The sequence below is a fragment of the Leuciscus leuciscus genome (genome assembly GCF_965113295.1).
Source record: "Leuciscus leuciscus genome assembly, chromosome: 3".
In the NCBI taxonomy this organism is placed as follows: Eukaryota; Metazoa; Chordata; class Actinopteri; order Cypriniformes; family Leuciscidae; genus Leuciscus; species Leuciscus leuciscus.
Window position 1 is genome coordinate 56,379,710 of NC_138727.1, and position 20,282 is coordinate 56,399,991.

Sequence of the window (20,282 nt, forward strand, 5' to 3'; positions counted from 1 at the left end):
CACATTTAGAGTTTCACTAGAAGTGACACAATATGGTCACTGTGATAATGAAAATCATAGAAGATCTCATATTATAAAACATTTAGACATAAGGATGAAACTTCAATATTCTATTACTCTGTTAATTATTACTGAAAAGTTTGTTTTATTATCAAATTGCTTTTGATTAGTCAAGATTTATCAAATGCACAATCAATTATTTTCTTGGTTCTTTAGTATGCGGACATCATCAGTCTTTTAAACAATAAACAATTTAACTACTGTGTCAAAAGTTATGACACAATAGTTAAAAAGAGAAATTTGCTAAAATGAACCTAATTAAACTATTCCTTGCACATACTGTAGCTCCTCTGGAAGCTTCCTCACTCCACGTTCCTTTCCTCCTCACAGTGCATTAAATATGCACATAAGTTTGAAAACATTATAATGACTTTCACTAGTTTAACTTTTATCACATTAGTCTAATGTTGTCTCTGATGTTGCGATGTTTAAACTTTGCTTCCGCTATCAGCGCTGGTTGAAGTGTCATATCCTGTGTTAAATATAACGAGTTGACCACATAAAAACCCAACGCTGGTTTTATTTAGTTCATTTGTCACTGGTCATGAGTGTTGGTGAAACGGGTAAGAGCGTCATTTACTAATCGATCTTTAGATTCAAAAGTGCATGTGTTAATGCAGTCAGTCATTTGGTTTCTGTTGATCTGATGAGCTTCAATACCATTCGTAATTAAATGAAACTGATGATTATTTCTAAAGATGAAGCTCATATAACACATGATTCCTGACATGAGGAATATCTTCTGTTCATCTAATGATCAGTTCATTTACACACACTGATGTTGTGCATTAATAATCTTCAGATGTGCAAAGATCTTACTAACACTAAGAGCTGTTTAGGGTGATGAACATACACTGTTTATGAGCTTATGAGTGATGTTTAATGCTGTATTATAGATATATGTTATGCTGATGTCGGTCAGAATGGCTCCTCCTCTTCCTCTGATCTTCTTTCTGCTCATGATTCACGGTGAGTCTCTCTTACATTTCAACTTCTGAGGCGCTAAAGCAACTAGTTGCTGCTCGATTTTTCCTTTTATTCTGACGTTTATAGTGAAGGTTTTATTTTTTATTTGATGATTAATGAGCAGTTTTCTGTGGTATGTTGATGTATTTCCTTTTGAAGCATGACGTTTGGGTGAGGCATGTCAATGGGCTTGTCTATTTTATAAATATCCAGTAGTTTTTGGATACGTCACAGTCTTGAACATGAGTTGCTAATTTGCTACTTGCTAGTCAGTGTCAGGTGGTTCAGGGGAGGGACTTTCTCACTCATCAGAGCATTTGATTGGACAAGCATCTGTCTATAGCCAGATCATGATTATTTTTGGCTTGTTTTCTCAGAAGACAATGTGGAGATATTGTTGAGGTTTGTGTGTCAAAGGACTTTGTTAGCAGAAGATCTCAGAGCTGATAGACATGAACTAAAAGCCATAAAACTCACATTTTAATATCAGTTTTTAAATCATCAGTGATTATAATGTCTTTGATTATTTGATAGTGCAGCATGACTTCCTTTGCTGTGGTTTCACACAAACTCTGTGAGTTTATTTCTGCATCATCCTCCATCAAAGCTGATGAAGTAATTCACACTGAGATCAATTTATTTTTATCTCTCAGTCAAAAGATCCTGAGAAGATTAGCTTAAAATATTTATGGTGTGACAGGGCGATGTTTTCAAGTAGAAAGAAACCTCATAATGTATGTTATGTTTCCTGAGTTTTTATTCATTTCAATTCACATTTATTTGTAAAGCGCTTTTCATAATACACTTTGTTTCAAAGCAGCTTTACAGAAAATGCATGTGTCTACATTACAGCTCAGAGTAATCTGTTAACAGAGCTGACTATGTCAAAGTAATATTACTTTTTTAAGAAATGTACAGTTCTAAGATAATACAAATCATGCAGTTAACAAACCCATGCATTAATTTATGCAAAAACAATGAGTATGTTAAAGCAATGATTACATGTTGTTATCATAATGATTACAATACGGGAAACTTGGCAGTTGTGTGTGTTGATTTAGAGTTGGCATCATCTGAAGTCCTTGCAGGAGTTGGCGATATCTCTTCACAGGTGTTGGGTCATCTAATATCTGCGTAAGGCCTGGGACACAATCTTAACCGATTTTAAAACTGTGGGAAACCACAGACACAGACATTTTAGCATTGTAATCCTCCGAATGCACATACTAGAAGATTCATCTGGACGGTGATACCACACACCTCTCGGCTGTAGTAACATTTTCACCGTGAGACGAGGTCTCATCTCAAGGAGACTCGTGTGATCCAACGTGACTTGAGAAGAAATACAAATGGAAGGACGATCAATGCATCAGCTGGTACTCCAGGCGTGAGTTTTGTTATAAGAACGTTCTCCAAATATTCAGTGTTGGTTCTGGCACAAATGTCCAGTTTACTTGACGTTAGAGGAACGTTTTTTTTAAAAGGTATAATGTTCCTCAAACCTTCTTTTAACTTAATTTTGATTTAAAATTCTACATTATAGGAACGTTCCCAGGTTGCTCAGGGCAGGAAAGTTTTGTTCACTTCAAGTTCAAGCGCGGATACGCTGTTGTCAATGGATGTCTGGAGCGGCCGGTCTATTGTCAGACCACACGCTCCCGTCCAAAATACACCAGAGTTACCGACCGCTACTGTCTTTCATTGGGAAATTTAATCTTGTGTTGCACGATATTAGGATCGGACTTCTACACTGCAGTGCCAGGTTATGAGGCGTGTAACAGATGTAGGCAGTGTGTAAAAGACAGCTCGAGTCCCGCTTGGAGCAGGTCCTGAGGTGAATGGTGGTCTTGATTTTGAAGCCCAAAAAGCACATCCATCCATCCAAAAAGTAATCCTTACTGCTCCGGGGGGTTAATAAAAGCCTTCTGAGTCGAAGCATTGGCAATTTGTTTTTGTAAGAAAAATATCCATATTTAAACCTTTATAAACTAAAATAACTTGCTTCCGGCAGACGGCAGTCGACTTGCATCAAATGAGTGACTTCTGAAGCAATGTATGACGTAGGATGTAGGAGCAGCGAAAGCTTTGACACCTCTTGCGATTCAAACAAATAGGGCTGGGCTCCTCTTCTCTTATAGCAAAATTTTACGATATTTCTGTTTAAAATTTATCATTTTAGACTTCTAAATCATGACCGGTGTTTTGCTTTGCTCTATCCTCTGCGCTTCTGCGTCATGTCAGAGGTGTTACTCTTTTGGTGTAAGTCGATTTGCGTAGGGCCGTCTGCCGGAAGCTATTTTAGTTTAAAAAGGTTTAAGGGTCAAAGATGTATAAAGTTTTCAAAGTAGCAAAAAATAAAACGGCAATTACAATTCCCTAAAAGGCTTTTTTCTATGTTCATAGGAGTCTTACTTATGCCCTTAAAATTAGTTATATTCAAGAATATAGCCAATAATTAATTTTTATTGTGATTGATATAAATGTACCCTAGTAAAATGTCATTCATAACACTGTGTATTTTAGAAAATATTTTCTTTTTTCATATTTTCATTTTTCATAATCACAAGGTTACATGTCCATATAACTACCTAGACAAAAATGGCATTATTTTATTTTTAATACCACATATTTGATGCATCACAGGTACAGCTTAAAATTCGTAGTTTGAAATTCAGGTTTGTCTGTGTTTTATTTTATCTATAAAATCATTACTGTGCTTTAAATCATTTTATTTAATGCAAAACAACATACAGAGACGTAATTCGACACTTAAACGAGAGTCGCGCCTGTTCATTTTTACTTCTAAAATGTTTGTTAAATGAGTTTAAATGTAGGCAATATTGTACATGTTAAAACAGTGTAAAATTTGCTGTATTGCTCATCGACAATAAAGGCCAATGTCATGTATACTGGTGGTTGTATGGAATACTATTTTACAAAGGTTTAAAGGAAATAAAAACAGTTAATATTACTCATAAATATTGTTTTTTAAATGTTAAATTATTTCTACTCAATTTTATTTGTTAATGTACCAGATGCAGTTACTCAGATTTACTTTTTTTTTTTTTTTTTTTTTTTTTACTCAATTCATATACTATATTTCATTGATTTCACAGCTTTAAAATTTACTAATTTTTTTTTTAGTGTAAATGTTTAAAATATTTTAGTGTAAAATTTCACACACAAAAAAAATAAGTAAATCATAGTTAAACTTTTTAGAGTGTACTAGAGCGGGAGAAAGATTATCCTTACGCCACACACATAAAGAACATGGGTTTTACCATGCAAAGTTTATCTGAAGCAAGAGGTTCAATTTCATTCATGTAGGATTAAGTCAGCACTAAACATTTCAAACAAAGCCATTAATTACAAAACATTTCTGAAGCATTGTGCAAAAATCTATAAAAACTTCCTTAAAATCATCAACATCAGATCTCTTTCGCAAATTGATATCATGACATTACATCATTTGCAAGAAATAATTTTAAAACGTTTCTGTTTTCTGAACATCAGGACCTGTATTTATCAAGCCTCTGAGAATTACTCACAAGAACATTGATAAGAATTGACTTAAGAGTAAAAAAATTCTTGACTCAAAGCTGTGCTTATCAACCATCTCAATCGTAATTTAAGTGAAGTGTAGGACTAAATCTTAAGTGCCAGTCTTAGGGATGATTCTTCGACAATTTGCTGTGCCACAAAAGAGATTTTCTTATTTAAGAATATTATCAGAAACATTCACATTGAATTGTGAAATTCCTAAGAGGATTTTACACACTTTTGACATTAAATAATTTTCAAGAGAATACATTATGATATACCAACCTGATCTCATGAAATGCGTCTCTATAGCATTGTGTTTATCATGAAATTTATACACAAAAATGAGTTTTTACGTTCATATGATACGTACTGTAAACCCCTTGGGTAGGATTGTTGGTAGGGGGTATGTGGGTATTACACACCATAAATTGCGTATCCATTTTCACGTATAAATTGCACGATATATAAACAATACCGTTTGATTAACTGCTCGTCGTCAAACATTTAAAAAACATTGTTCCTCTCCTGAAAGATTCCCTCGTCTCGGTCTCCTCAGCGCATCACAAGCCCCTACCGGAAACTCCTAACCATTTGAGAGACTTCTCAGCTGTCTTAAATAACTGGGAGAGTAAGAGTGATTCTTAGCTTTAAGAAGTTAGATAACTGGCTTTTATACTTAAGTTTGAAAGTAGGGGTAGATTTCGTGAATTCGCAGCACTTAAGACTAAAATGGCACTTTGAGAAGAGTGCAGCCCTCTCCTTATTAGACAATGGCATCTACAGTATAAAGATAATGTGCCTTGAAATACCTTCAAATATCATAAAGTAGTTTAATATGATATTATTCCGTTTTCATACAGCAAGTAAATATGAATTGCATGATTTAAATGTTGTAAACTACTGAAAACAGGATAACAAAGCCATTGTCATTCAGCATAACAGGTGACATTGTGGTATACAATTACACAAACCCATCGCTGTACTTCAGAAGGCCTTTATTATCCCCCCGGAGCCTGAGCTCTTTGATGATGGATGGATGCACTTTTATGGACTTCAGAATCAGGAGCGCTATTCACTATAGAGCCAGGATGTTGAGGATGGCTTAAGGGTGAATAAATCATGGGATCATTTGAAATTTGATTGACTTTATTTCTGTCAGACGTCTACAGAAGCTCTGAATTAACAGAGGCTTAGATGTTGAAGTTTTGAAAAGTTATTTTAAAGTTTTATTGAAAATAATAGTTTTGTCATTATGGTGATCAGTGTTTGCATTAGTTGGGCTCTTGACTCCTGACGTTTTCATGTTAGTTTGTGTTTTTTGTAAAGTGTAAACATATTATTTGTTGGTAATGAAGCCAAAAACAAAGATGATCAGGTCAAATAATTGTCATTATCATTTAGTGAAGTGAGTCACAAATCTCATCCCTGATTAAAAGTGGGTTGTTAATAATCTCAGATTTTTCATTGTTAATATTGCCATGAATCAGATCAGATCGTCCAATTTTTTACTTTAAAAACAATTGCATGAACAACATTCAGACACGCACAGGCATCAAGAATCAGCGCATTAAGGCTGTTTTCATGGTCTGTTGTAATTTATAACACAACATTTTCATCATGATGGATTCTGTGTTTCAGGGGTTTCTAGTGATGATTGGAGTGTGAGTTACAGTCCTTCACACATCTGTGCACTAAAGGACTCAACAGTGATAATGAACTGCACTTATACATACCCTACTGGATATCAGATCATGAAAGTGTTCTGGACCATTGAGTATATGAATGGTGTAGATCCTCGAAATCTGTCTAATGACCCTGAATACAGTCAGAGGCTTCAGTACCTGGGAGATAAACAGCAGAACTGCACCGTCAGACTGAGTCATGTGACACTGAAGGATTCACACATGTACTATTTCAGATTCATCACTGATAAACCTGATGGAAAAAATATGGGTATTCCTGGAGTGAATCTTACTGTCACAGGTGACTTTGATGAGGTTTATCTCTTCTTCTGTGCATTATGTTGAATAATAATCAGTGTATGACAGCAGCACTAGATATAATGTGTGTGTTGTGTTCAGATCTTCAGGTGGAGTCTCCTGAGAGAGTGACAGAGGGAGATTCAGTCAATCTGAGATGTAAAAGCAGCTGCGCTCTGACTGACAGAGCAACATTCATCTGGTACAGAAACTCACAGAAGATATTAACTAAGAATAAATACAGTAACAAACTCTCCATCAATCCAGTCAAAAGAGAAGATTCAGGCAGATATAGCTGTGCTGTAGACGGACACACTCACATCTCTCCTGCTGTTCAGCTCAATGTCACGTGTGAGTACAGATTCATTTATTCTTGTTAAGATTAGGAGATCGTGTTTGAATTACATGATTTAAGGTTAAAATGTTTGTCCTTTTCAGATCCTCCAAGGAGCGTCTCAGTGTTGATAAATGGATCTGGTGTAATAGTGGAGGGAGATTCAGTGACTCTGAACTGCATCAGTGACTCAAACCCTCCTGCTCTGAACTTCAGCTGGTTTAAGGAGAATGAAACCTCAGCTGTTGGATCTGGACAGAGTTTCAGTGCACTACAGAGTGGACGCTTCTACTGTCAGGCTCACAATCAACATGGATCTCAGAGATCAGACGCTGTAACTGTCACAGGTGAAGCTTTTATTAACACACTCCTGTATCTTCACATCATTCATCAGTTTGGAGAGTTAATCATGATGATCTTCCTCTTTCAGTTCATGTTGCTGGTAGGAATGTGATTGTGATCACAGCGGCATCTGGAGGATTATTCATCATCATCATCATCATCATCTTCCTGTTTATAATGTGAGCTCAATAAAAACAAACTGCAGTGATTGTACAAGTTCACTTTTGGTCTAATGTAAAAGGAAATTATTAATTTGTGTTTTATTAGTAATCTTCAAAAACAGCATTCAAATTTTCATTTAAATTGATACATTTATCCATATGCTGTTAATGTCTGTGATTATAACAGAAAGAAACGAAGGAGTGTTAAATCTGAAGATCTCACAGTGAAAGATGTAAATCTGAACATGATGTCAGAAGAAACAGAGGATCCACGTACAAAGGCAAGTTCTTGCAATAGTCTTTAATGAAGAATTAGCATGTCTGTCGTGCAACGACACAGAACTGGAATAAACTCAAAGACAGTGAACTTTACAGTAGGTCAGCAGAAACAGAAGACTCTTGGTGATAGTTTGCAGAGCTGGTAATTCGCGTAGGGCAGTAACACAGACCTTGTAAGTGGCCACAAAGCCGCAGTGAGAAGACAGTAGAAGGCCAGCAGGGTGACAGGGCAGAGAAAGCACAAAAGACGAGCACAACTTCTCTAGACTAGACAAGATAACACAAGCTAAATCTTCATGGAGATAACATAAAACACAGGCATGACACACGTAATAATCCGACAAAGAACAAGGGGAACAAACGAAAAAGTAATGAACAGGTGGGAAAATAGAGAGAGAGAGAGAGAGAGAGAACAAACCCAGCTCATGACACATGACTTCACAAAAGCAGAGAATGAATCGATCAGCCGTTATCTGTGTTTCAGACTGTAACTGTACGGGAAACTAACATTATCAATTGTTAGTCTGTATAAATTCTTAGTCTTTATCAATAATATCCAGTAAAAACATTCATAAACTGATATTTCTTTCTTTTTAGACCAGTGATTCTCAAACTGTATGTACAGCGCCCTCAGGTGGTGTGACACACGAAGAAAGAAATCACTTTTGACATAAGAAAAAAAATCGTACTCGGTTACTAACGTAACCTCGGTTCTCTCTAGAAGAGGTCTCTCGTACTTGCGTAAGATATCTTGTGCTAGGGGAAAACCTATTTTCCTCGAGATATTGAAGCCAAAAATTATCCTTAATTTTGCAATAATGTAAAACGCATTGCAACAGCATGCAGACATGGGCGAGACAGCTCGCGCGCCCATTGGCTGCTCTGCGGCAACTGCACCAGCCTATCGATAGAGGCTCCTCATGACGTCAGAACCAATGAGGGCGCTTCGCGCCCATTACGTCATGTCCCGCCGAAATCGGGTGGGGCCAGGGCTATAAATACGGCCCAGAGAGGCTGGTTTGGTCAGTTTTTCATCGCTGAAGCGAATCAGAACATGACGCATGCACGGCAAGATACGCAAGTACTCGTTCCCTCTTCTAGAGAGAACCGAGGTTACGTTAGTAACCGAGTACGTTCTCTTACGAGAGGTCTCTCGTACTTGCGTAAGATATCTTACGCTAGGGGAACACAATGTAAAACGCCGTGCGTGCTTGCGACATAACACTAAAGTCCCAAGGGCAGGTGCCCGGGGCTCATACAGTGCCTAATCACAAGGGACTCACAGAGAATCCGGGAAGAGGGGCTAGAATAGCATCATTCCTGTAATATGGAGCTCTGATAAGAGCATGTTATATCAAGTGTTCCACACAGCCAGGGCGAACTCGGCCTGGACTGGTAAATATGGGGGACTTACGCACTGCCCACAGAAGTATACAGACGATCCGCGATCGACGCTCTAGCAGTTTCAGCATCCCGAGCCGATAGCATCGGGCGGGCAATACTGAAAAATTAAACCGAGAGCAACCTAGCTTGCAAAGCGGGAACCTCGAGGTTATAAAACCTTATAAATGTAGACGGGGAGGCCCAGCCTGCCGCCATACAGATATCTTGCAAGGCAATCCCACTGGACCAAGCCCACGACGAGGCCATGCCTCTTGTGGAGTGCGCTTTGACACCTATCGGGCATTGCAGGCCCCTGGATGTGTAAGCTAGCGCTATAGCATCAACTATCCATCTGGATAGACTCTGTTTTGACGCAGCTAGTCCCTTAGAACGTCCGCTGAACAAAACAAAGAGCTGCTCTGTCTCTCTGAAAACAGATGAGCGAGACACATAGGCCCTTAACGCCCTGACCGGGCAAAGGAAGCCTGCGTCCCCTTCCTCTTCAGATACCGGCAGGGCCGACAGGGAGATCACCTGTGCCCTAAACGGTGTATTGAGGGATTTAGGAACATATCCGTGCTTTGGTTTGAGTATGACTCTCGAGTCATTCGGCCCAAACTCCATACACGTCGCGCTCACTGAGAGCGCTTGCAAATCCCCTATGCGCTTCACTGAAGCGAGAGCCAGAAGAAACACTGTTTTGAAAGACAAGAGTTTCAGGTCTATTGACTGTATTGGCTCGAATGGGGCACCTTTCATGGCTTCCAGAACCGTGGAAAGGTCCCAAACGGGAACTGAGGGTGGTCTGGGAGGGTTCAGCCTCTTAGCTACTCTAAGGAAGCGAATGACCAGATCGTTCCTTCCTAATGACTGGCCAAGCGGTGGTTCAGCGAACGCTGCTATGGCCGCCACATAAACTTTGAGCGTGGATGGGGTTCTGCCCTTATCCAGAAGCTCTTGTAAAAAGGAGAGAACCTCCGGCACCCCACAGCGTGAGGGTGAAGTGCCACTCGCTGTACACCAGCTAGTGAACACAGACCATTTTGAGGAATAGAGCCGCCTCGTAGATGGAGCTCTAGCCTGCGTGATCGTGTTTAACACTCCCGCTGGGAGGTTAACGGGTACCCGTTGATGGCCCACACATGTAGGGACCAAAGCTCCGGGCGAGGATGCCAGATCGAGCCGTTCGCCTGCGAGAGGAGATCCCTCCTCACCGGTATCGGCCACGGGGCGGTACTCGTCAGCTGCATCAGGACTGGAAACCAGACTTGGTTTGTCAAAAATGGGGCGACGAGTTGCACTGGGCATCCGCTCTCCCTGATTCGCTCTAACACCTGGGGTAGGAGCGTGACAGGGGGAAACACATAGAGTCGGCAGCGGGGCCAGACGTGAGCCAGCGCATCCCTGCTCTTGGAGAAGAATTCCTGACAATGAGCGTTCTCTTGAGACGCAAATAGGTCTATTTCCGCTCTGCCAAATGTCCTCCATAGCATTTTGACTGTCTGTGGATGTAAAGACCATTCTCTTGTCGGCAGATTGTTTCTGGACAGTCTGTCTGGTCCCACATTCAGATGGCCGGGCACATGCGCTGCCCTGAGCGAGCGCAGATTGTGCTGAGCCCAGACCAGGAGGCGTTCCGTCAGCCTGTGAAGGATTCTGGATCTGATACCTCCTTGGTGATTTATATAAGCCACCACTGACATGTTGTCCGAACGGACCAAGACGTGGTGTCTTTTTATCTGGGGACAAAAAGCGCCTCAGCGCGTTGTCGACTGCCATCATTTTCAGGCAGTTTATATGCATAAGCTTTTCCCGTTCCGACCACTGGCTGAATAACGGTCTGCCCTCGAGCAGCGCTCCCCATCCCGAGGTTGAGGCGTCCGTAGACACCACCTTCACACTCGAGGAAGTCCCCAGGCTTACACCTGACCGGTACCAGTCGGTCACTGTCCAAGGTTTCAGAGCTGCGACGCATTTCTGATCGACCTTGAGGCGCGCGAGACCGGAGGTCCAAGCTCTGCGCGGCGCGCGCTTTCAACCAATACTGCAGCGGGCGCATGCGAAGCAGACCCAGCTGAAGCACTGAGGATGCTGAAGCCATGAGACCCAGCATCCTTTGAAACTTTTTGAGCGGGACTAAAGCGCCGTGGCGAAAAATCTCTGTCATGCGCTGAATACTTAGTCTGCGCTGCGGCGACAGCTGTGCTGTCATAGACAGCGAGTCCAGATCTGTGCCCAGAAAATATATTTTCTGACTGGGAGACAGTGAACTCTTTGCCCAATTGACTGTGAGACCTAAATTCTCGAGGTGATCGAGTAATATGGTCCTGTGTTCTATGAGCTCCGACTGTGATCGAGCTAGAACCAGCCAATCGTCCAAATAATTCAGCACTCGTATGCCTCGGAGCCTGAGGGGTGCGAGCGCTGCATCCATGCACATCGTGAATACGCGAGGTGCCAGGGATAGGCCGAATGGCAGGACTGTGTACTGATATGCCTGGCCCTCGAAGGCGAATCTCAAAAATCGCCTGTGACGTGACGCTATTTGTATTTGAAAATAAGCGTCTTTCAGATCTATCGACATGAACCAGTCCCCTTGGCAAATTTGCGATAGGATTTTCTTGGTCGTGAGCATTCTGAACCGTCGTTTCAGAAGTGCTTTGTTTAGTCGTCTTAGATCTAAAATGGGTCTGAGACCCCCTTCTTTTTTTTTTTTTGGGTACCAGAAAATATCTGCTGTACATGCCCCCTTCGCTCTGAGCTTGTGATAGGGGTTCTATAGCCCCTTTGCTCAGTAACTTCGCTATTTCGGCCCGAAGTAGGTGTGCTACTTCCTTTTTCACCGTAGTATCGATTCGCGCCGCTTTGCGTTGCGGGCATCGACCGAACTGTAGCGAATAGCCTCTTTCTATAATGTCTAGCACCCACTTCGAAACCCCGGGTAGCCTTGCCCATGCGTTTGCACGAATGGCTAGGGGTTGAATGCGAAGCGCGCTCTGGTCGCTCAGCGACAGAGGGGCTTCAGTGTGCTGCAACATAAGCGTCGCGCTTATGACATTTGAGGCAGGGGGCGCGCTGATAACAGCAGGCAGATTGCCCGCGCTCGACTCCTCTGCGGTGGTCAACCGAGAGGGGGAGGGCTGGGCGAGTCCCGTAAGACCTGTCATGTCTATTTGTGAATGTGGGCGTGGGATAGCGGGCACATTTACAACACTGAGAGCATTGTCTACCTGAGCAGAGCGAATGCATGTTGGTTTCGTTTTACAGAAACCTTGAGACATGCAGAACGTAGTGTTTGTGGGCACTGGGCAGTGGGCACATTTACCACATTTAATGCGCAATCGATCTGGGTCGATTTCATGTGCGCGAGCCCTGTGCGACGGGCTGTGTTTCTGTGTAGGAATGAGCACTGGGCAGTGGGCATTTTGTCTACACTCATAACACCATCGGCCGTGGCCGGAACACCAGAAAATACACTCTATGGGATTTATCTGGGTAGCCGTAAAGCGGCGTTTGTGTGCAGGCAAGCTGGCTGTGTCGCCGACTTGTTTACTGCAGAATACACTGGAACAGTCGCATTTACTGGAACTGAACGAGCGAGAAGTTGCCATAGAAACAGAGAGCGTCAACATGCTGGCGTTTGTTTGCAGGTGTGCGTGTATTACAATAGACTCGTCCACTGCAATATTGACATTTCCAGAGAAATGTGTGAGAATGGAGGTAGTGACGCACGGAAACCATAGAAACGGTGCTTGGGTGCAGGCGAGCGGGTTGTACAACACGCTCGTTGGCTGCAAAAATACACATCTGCAGTCGCCTTTTCAGGGAACTGACAGAGCGAGCATTGACGGCAAAAAAATATTTTATTTTTTTTGCCGGTAGATCTGGGATCGAACATGGGTCTCTCGCGTGAAAACCTGAGAATCTGCCACTGGGCCACAGGGGAAGACACAAAGGCTTTTATATAGCGCGAGTATTATCAGAGAAACCTGTGTTTCTGTGTAGGAATGAGCACTGGGCAGGCAGTGGCCATTTTGTCTACACTCATAACACCATCGGCCGTGGCTGGAACACCAGAAAATACACTCTATGGGATTTATCTGGGTAGCCGTAAAGCGGCGTTTGTGTGCAGGCAAGCGGGCTGTGTCGCCGACTTGTTTACTGCAGAATACACTGGAACAGTCGCATTTACTGGAACTGAACGAGCGAGAAGTTGCCATAGAAACAGAGAGCGTCAACATGCTGGCCTTTGTTTGCAGGCGTGCGTGCATTACAACAGGCTCGCTCACTGCAGTATGACATTTCCAGTCGCCCGAACTTCAGAGGGGAATGAGAAATAGAATTCGGCCCGGCCGCAGCGGGACATTAACACTCTTTTCTCCTTTCGCCAGTGACGCACGGGAACCATAGAAACGGTGTTTGGGTGCAGGCGAGCGGGTTGTACAACACGCTCGTTGGCTGCAAAATGCACATCTGTAGTCGCCTTTCAGGGAACTGACAGAGCGAAGCATTGGAGGCATAATTAATCTGCCGTTAGACCGAGATTCGAACACCGGTCTCTCGTGTGAAAAACCAAAGATTCCGCCACTGAGCCACAGGGGGGAACACAAAGGCTTTCAGATGCACGAGCATATAAGAGCGTCAACATGTTTTCTTCGGCGTTTGCTTGCCGGCGCTGCAATATTTATATTTCCAGTCGCCTGATCAGGGAACTGAGAAATGTGTGAGAAATTTCAGGTCAGTCCAGCCTCGGCGGGACTAAAACACTATTTTCTCCTTTCGCTGGTGATTGACGTGTGAATGGGGCGCAGAGGCAGGGTAGCTTTCTTGTACGTAAAGAAAAACTAACCCCGACCGTCCGCTTCCAGCCTCCCCTGTGAACGGCGCATTTTGCGCGGCTCGAACAGAGGGAGAGAGAAAGCTAGCCCCGTGACCGTCCGCTCCTGACATCCCCTGTGAACGGCGCGGTTTGCGCGGCTCGAACAGAGGGAGAGCAGGTATCATCCTCCAAGCAGGCAAGGCAAGCAGGCGCACCGGCGAGCTTTGCGGGTTGGGGGGGAAAGGGGCGTCTTGAAAAAGAACACACACACATACACAAAACACAGTAGCAGAGAAAAGGATATGTACGCCGGAAAGCGTCAGCAGAAACGGCGACTGAAGGCGGCGAGATGTCGACCAGCAGCTTCAGATGCACTAATCCCGCTGGGTGCTTGACTCAGACGGCGCGGCTTCCTCTCAGGATCCAGCGATGCGAAGGCCCGCTGAAGAGATGAAAAACTGACCAAACCAGCCTCTCTGGGCCGTATTTATAGCCCTGGCCCCACCCGATTTCGGCGGGACATGACGTAATGGGCGCGAAGCGCCCTCATTGGTTCTGACGTCATGAGGAGCCTCTATCGATAGGCTGGTGCAGTTGCCGCAGAGCAGCCAATGGGCGCGCGAGCTGTCTCGCCCATGTCTGCATGCTGCTGCAATGCGTTTTACATTATTGCAAAATTAAGGATAATTTTTGGCTTCAATATCTCGAGGAAAAGAGGTTTTCCCCTAGCGTAAGATATCTTACGCAAGTACGAGAGACCTCTCGTAAGAGAACACTTATTTTTTTACATGGTGTTGTTAAAATTTCTGATATAGTTACAGTATTAATATAGATTTATTTTCTAATAATGTGATAATCATTAGTACATTTACAATCAGTTTGATTATTTCACTTCTGATACTCATTCTGTCCTTTTCTTCTCCTGCAATCAACAAGCCTCTTTCTGAACCGGATTCAGCCAATGACCAACTTAACCAACACCAGCTTAACCAGTAACAACCTAACCAGCGCCAATTTAACCAGTACCAACTAAACCAGTTCTAACTTAACCAGCACCAACTTAACCAGTACCAATTTAACCAGCAGCATCATAACCAGTACCAGTTTAACCAGTGCAGCTTTACCAGCACCAGCTCAACCAGCACATGTTATATCAGCTATAATATTGTTGTGCTCCTGTTTGTTTTGATTGTTTAGGCGATCAACTGTTCAGATTGAAGAAGATTCATCAGTGATCTACAGCAGCGTCAAATGAGTGACAGAAGCCTGTGTTCAGATATCAGTCTAGACCAGAAAATGGATTATTGTATAGTTGTGGAATAATTTCCCCCTCTGTTCAGACCACAACCAATACAAACAGGTTCATCACCCACATTAAGACTCATTCGTTCTATTTGACCCTTTGTGAGAGAGTGACAGTCATTGTTTCTTATATATAGACTGCAGACCTGGAGCCGGTAGATATACAGTTTTACGCCCCTGTTGTTCCTGATGTGTCCAGTAGGGGGATATACGACAAAATAACATCATTAAATCGACGCTCGAAACGTACACATTAATAACCGTCCTGTCCATAGACTTTGACTAATTTAGTGTTTTTTGTTCATTTAAATATAAACGTTACAGTGTAACGATAGACAGTTGAATGATCTGCACTACGGATTAAAATATCTGTAGATATTCAGTTGGGCTTCACTCTCTTCACTCAGCCTACAGACAGAGGTGGAGAATCCAGGGGTCAGAAAGTAAAAGTCCTGCCATATATTTATTCCACCCATGAACTCACACAGCAAAAACTCCAGTGTTAAATGAACTCTCCTGTGAGTTTATTTGGCTCCAGACTCAAGAGTGTTAAAGTTAATGAGATAATTAAGTGATTAATTGAGTGATGATTGATCATTATTGAAGACATCTGATGTTAACAAGCAGAATCACTGAAGGAGAAAATCTATTTTTTAAGTTGCCATTATGGTGATCAGTGTTTGCTTTAGTTGGGCTCTTGACCCTTAAACTAATAACTTTAGATTTTGTTTGGCTGTTGTATCTGGGTTATAACTCTCAGATGAACAAAGAGAAACGTTGATCAGGTGGTGTTGGTTATGTTTTGACATAATCATAATTTGACCTGAATCACAAAACTCATTTAGAGAGTTAAGTTTACCTTGTTAATTATAGCTGCATGTGATTCTAATACTATGCCATGTTAATCATTTTCAATGTAATCAGAAATATTTCTTGAAAGTTGTTCTGATCAAAAGACTTTGAAAAAATTATATTATTTGGACACACTGACACTAAGAATCAGCCTGTGATTCTCAACAATGGTGACAATAATAAAGCATGTTGCAGTGCATTCTGGGTGCCACCAATCAAAACTCATCCATGGCTCCCATCATGCATTGCGGTATGAATAAATTATGATCTGAATTGTCTTGTTTTCCTAATTGAATATTCTTTTTGTCACCATTGTTGAGATTCATACACTGAATCTTGATGTCTGTGTGTGCCTTAAAGAAAGATGTTCTTTTTCTTTATCAGAACAACTTTTAAGAAATAATTTGAATTATATTGAAAAATCTGGATCTTAATCTGTAGAATCACTGTGATGTTGTAATGAAAAAATTATGATTATGTTAAAATATAACCAACACCACCTGATCAACTTTTCTTTTTGTTCATCTGGCTGTAATAACTCAGATCAACAGCCAAAAAAATCTAAAGATAATAATTTGAAGGTCAACTGCCCAACTAAATCGAACACCGATCTCCATAATGGTGACTAAAATTGTGATTTTTCTCCTTCAGTGATTCTGCTTGTTAACATCAGGTGTCTTCAATAATGTTCAATCATCACTCAATCAATCACTTAATTAGCTCATTACCTTTAACACTCTTGAGTCTGGAGCCAAATAAACTCCCAGGAGAGTTCATTTAACACTGGAGTTTTTGCTGTGTGAGTTCATGGGTGGAATAAACATATGGCAGGACTTTTACTTTCTGACCCCTGGACTCTCCACCTCTGCCTACAGAAGACTATTTGTTTTTGTTAATTGAAAAATTAATAACACACATAGTTGGATCAGATGACAAGTAATGATATATGACCTACTGTAGAATAATTATATTCAACATAGGTTTTTATATACAGGAGACTGAGTGATATATGTTGTTGTGTAATTTATATAAAGTTACATTTAGATATTAACCATATTTAGCTCATTAGACATACAGCACCGTGTAATCATATGGATCCTCGATGAAATATCTGCTGTAATATTCTCTATTGGTCGTTATACAACAGTGTCCTACAGCATTTTATGAAGACAAACACAATTTATCCCTTTTCTAAAATTCCAAGGGCCATTTAGAAGAAAGAGACAATATTGTTGTTCACAAAAAGTTATTTATTAACACTATTTATGAATTATGATGACCCCCTATGGCTTGCCACTCTTCTTTAACTGTTTTTCTATCCCGTCAAAGTGCTCTCGCTCACTGATAAAAAAGAAAAAAAGAAGCAAAAGTTGGATAGAATTATATTTTTATTATTTTAAGAAAAATGTAAATTAAGATATAAATGAGATAATTAGATCATCTCATTTATAAGAAATAAATCACACATTTCCAATATCTACTGTAATATTGCCCCAGACACCATGTGGAGTGTTTTAATGCAAGGGAACAAAAATTATACCATATATATTGCCATATCTAGTAGACCCATCTATTAACATATAGAAATGAACTGATGTCTACCCTTAGCTAATCATTTATAAATAATAAATGTTGTATCATTGTTAAACAACAATACATTTAGCAGATTATTTAACATACCTCAGTTCGTGTCGTTTACTGTACAGCCTCCCCCTACTGGACGCATCAGGAACAACAGGGCCGTAAAACTGGAAATCTCTCGGCTCCAGGTCTGCAGCCTCACCATACTCACTGAAGAATTAACAGAGCTTTAGATGATGATGCTTTATTGAAAATAATAGTTTAGTTTAATGTCACCAGTATTGTGATCAGTGTTTACTTTTGTTAGCCAGTTTGACAGCTTTTTAACATTAGAATATTGTTTTGTTTGTTTGTTTTGTTGTCTACTGTAACTGTGCTTGGACAAAACAGTAAAATAAAGCTTGTTGATGATAAAGATCATGTAGTGTCCCGAATCACTGATCTTATTCAGAGTAAACTATTTGACTCCATTGATGATTATTTCTGTCATATTATATATTAAGTGTTCATGTCACTGCATGTCTTAATATGATTCTGTCATTGTGTCTAAAAGTTCTTCATGTGAAATATTTTTTTTAAAAGTAAAAAATTGGAACATCTGATTTGAATCATGGCAATGTTGACGGTGACAATAATTTGAGATTATTAATATCAATAACCCACTTTTAATTAGGGATGAGATTTGTGACTCACTCCACTAAATGATAATGAAGTGCACACTTTAAACCTGTTGAGCAAACAAACACACTGAGAACTACATCTGAGTGATTTATGTCTGTACGAGTCACTGCTCAGACTCACAGTCAGTGAATTTGGATTTGGATTTGTTTGTAATGCTCTCTGACAACAAGATTAACATTTGAAATAACTGACATAACTAATTGAAACTTTAATGCTTGTTTCTCGACAACAGTAACTGTGCAACAAAATGAATAAAAGAAAATAAAAGAAAAAATAAATCAGTGCATATCCCACCACAAAAACGACAAATGATTAACTTAATTAATTTTGGAGGAAAACTGAGATCCTGACTTTCGTTAATTGATGGACAGGTGAACACAAATAAAAAATAACATTTATAGTGATGATGAAACTAAGCCATTAAAATGACACTCAGACAGCACCACCTACAGGTCACACTCCTACAACAGTCTAATGCACCATACATACATAATGCACCAAATATGGGTTAATGTTTTTTTTTTTTTTACAATTATTTAGTTTAATGAAATCTGTGAAACGAAAATGTCCAGCCCATTTTGTTTTCTTGTGATAACATAAATACAATGTTTAACATACAATATTTTTCATCAAACATATTTTACACACCATTGCTGTTCTAAATTTGAAGAATCTGATGTTTAGATTTCAAATGTGTTGTGGTTCTATTCGTCTTACAATTACACATGTTTGTCTAGGGGTGTGTTTTCTCACACACAAAAATCGAGTCGAGCAGCAAACACTGAGAAGTGCTCCTGATGCTGCCGTCTTTCCTGCAGTTAATCGATCTGTTCCCATATAAACAGCTATTGCTGCTCCTCCTATTTTTAGTCAGTTATTTTGGTATGTTTAATTCAAACAATCAAGTAAATGATATTCAGAGATTTTATTAAGTTAATAAAGTTAAATATTACTGTAATATTTACTAAGCCTCAGAATTAAATTTTTAGAGTGCATATAAACAGCTATTGCTGCTCCTAACACTCCTACAGCTGCTCCAGTCACACGTTTCTTGAGAACATTTTTATTCTGAGTCTCCTTATAGTCCTGCTGTCTGTATCTCTCATATACATTCTTTCTCCTCAGTGACTCAATCTTTTCCAGAAGCTCAGTGACCTGAGATCGATCTTTATCTTTGTTGTTAAAACATGAAAACGTCCTGAACACTGATCAACTACTGACCGCAGTGTTTCACATTCTCCCAGATAATCTTCTACTGGACCGTGTAACTGATCTCTGTGAGTAAAGAGCACTATTCACAGCTGCAACGACCTCCTCTGTGAACTTCACACCCAGTTTGATCACCAGCAGAAACACATCAACGCCATAACGTGTACAGTCAAATATCTGCTCTATTTTGCTCTGAACGCCTCTTATGACTGTATCAGAGAGTCCTACAGTATTGATGACATTGATTGTTCGTCCATCCACCTCTGTATATGTCAAAGAACAAATCTTGGTCTCAAACTCAGCAGAATAACCTTCTTTAAACGTTTCTCTCTCTCCACCCAGGATGGTGTTTCCTGACGCACTCTTTCCTGCTCCAGTCGAGCCCAACAGCGCAATATTCAGATCTGACACTGTAAATGAGATGAGAAAAATATATGATAGATAGACTAATTATTTACTTTGAAGAGGTATTTCCATGCTGATCCTCAGTATCTTGCCTGTCAGTGATATCAGTGTTAATGATTTTTCCTCTTAAGGCCCGGATGCGTAACGAAAAAGCAAAACGAAAAAGCGAAGAGTTCGCGTCAAAACCATTCACATCAGCCGCGACACGAATTCTGTGACGTTAACCTGCAATTGCTGATAAAGCACCAACTTAAAGAAAGTCAAGGGTCAAGAGCCCAACTAAAGCAAACACTGATCTCCATGATGGTGACCTCAAACGAAACATTTTCAATAAGACATCAACATCTAAACCTCAATAAGTACCTTAATTAAAACCTTAATTCTCA

The 20,282-nt window shown here is 40.6% G+C and overlaps 1 protein-coding gene across 1 annotated transcript; it reads left to right on the forward strand.

Moving 5' to 3' along the window:
• The first annotated feature begins 961 nt into the window (after positions 1 to 961).
• Positions 962 to 16,476, forward strand: LOC309493758 (B-cell receptor CD22-like). Its single transcript, XM_082162984.1, has 7 exons — positions 962 to 1,029; positions 6,208 to 6,552; positions 6,651 to 6,899; positions 6,987 to 7,229; positions 7,313 to 7,403; positions 7,573 to 7,666; positions 15,064 to 16,476. The coding sequence occupies exons 1-7, from the start codon at positions 966 to 968 to the stop codon at positions 15,082 to 15,084; spliced, it is 1,107 nt and encodes a 368-aa protein (XP_082019110.1). The 5' UTR covers positions 962 to 965; the 3' UTR covers positions 15,085 to 16,476.
• Positions 16,477 to 20,282: the final 3,806 nt, after the last annotated feature.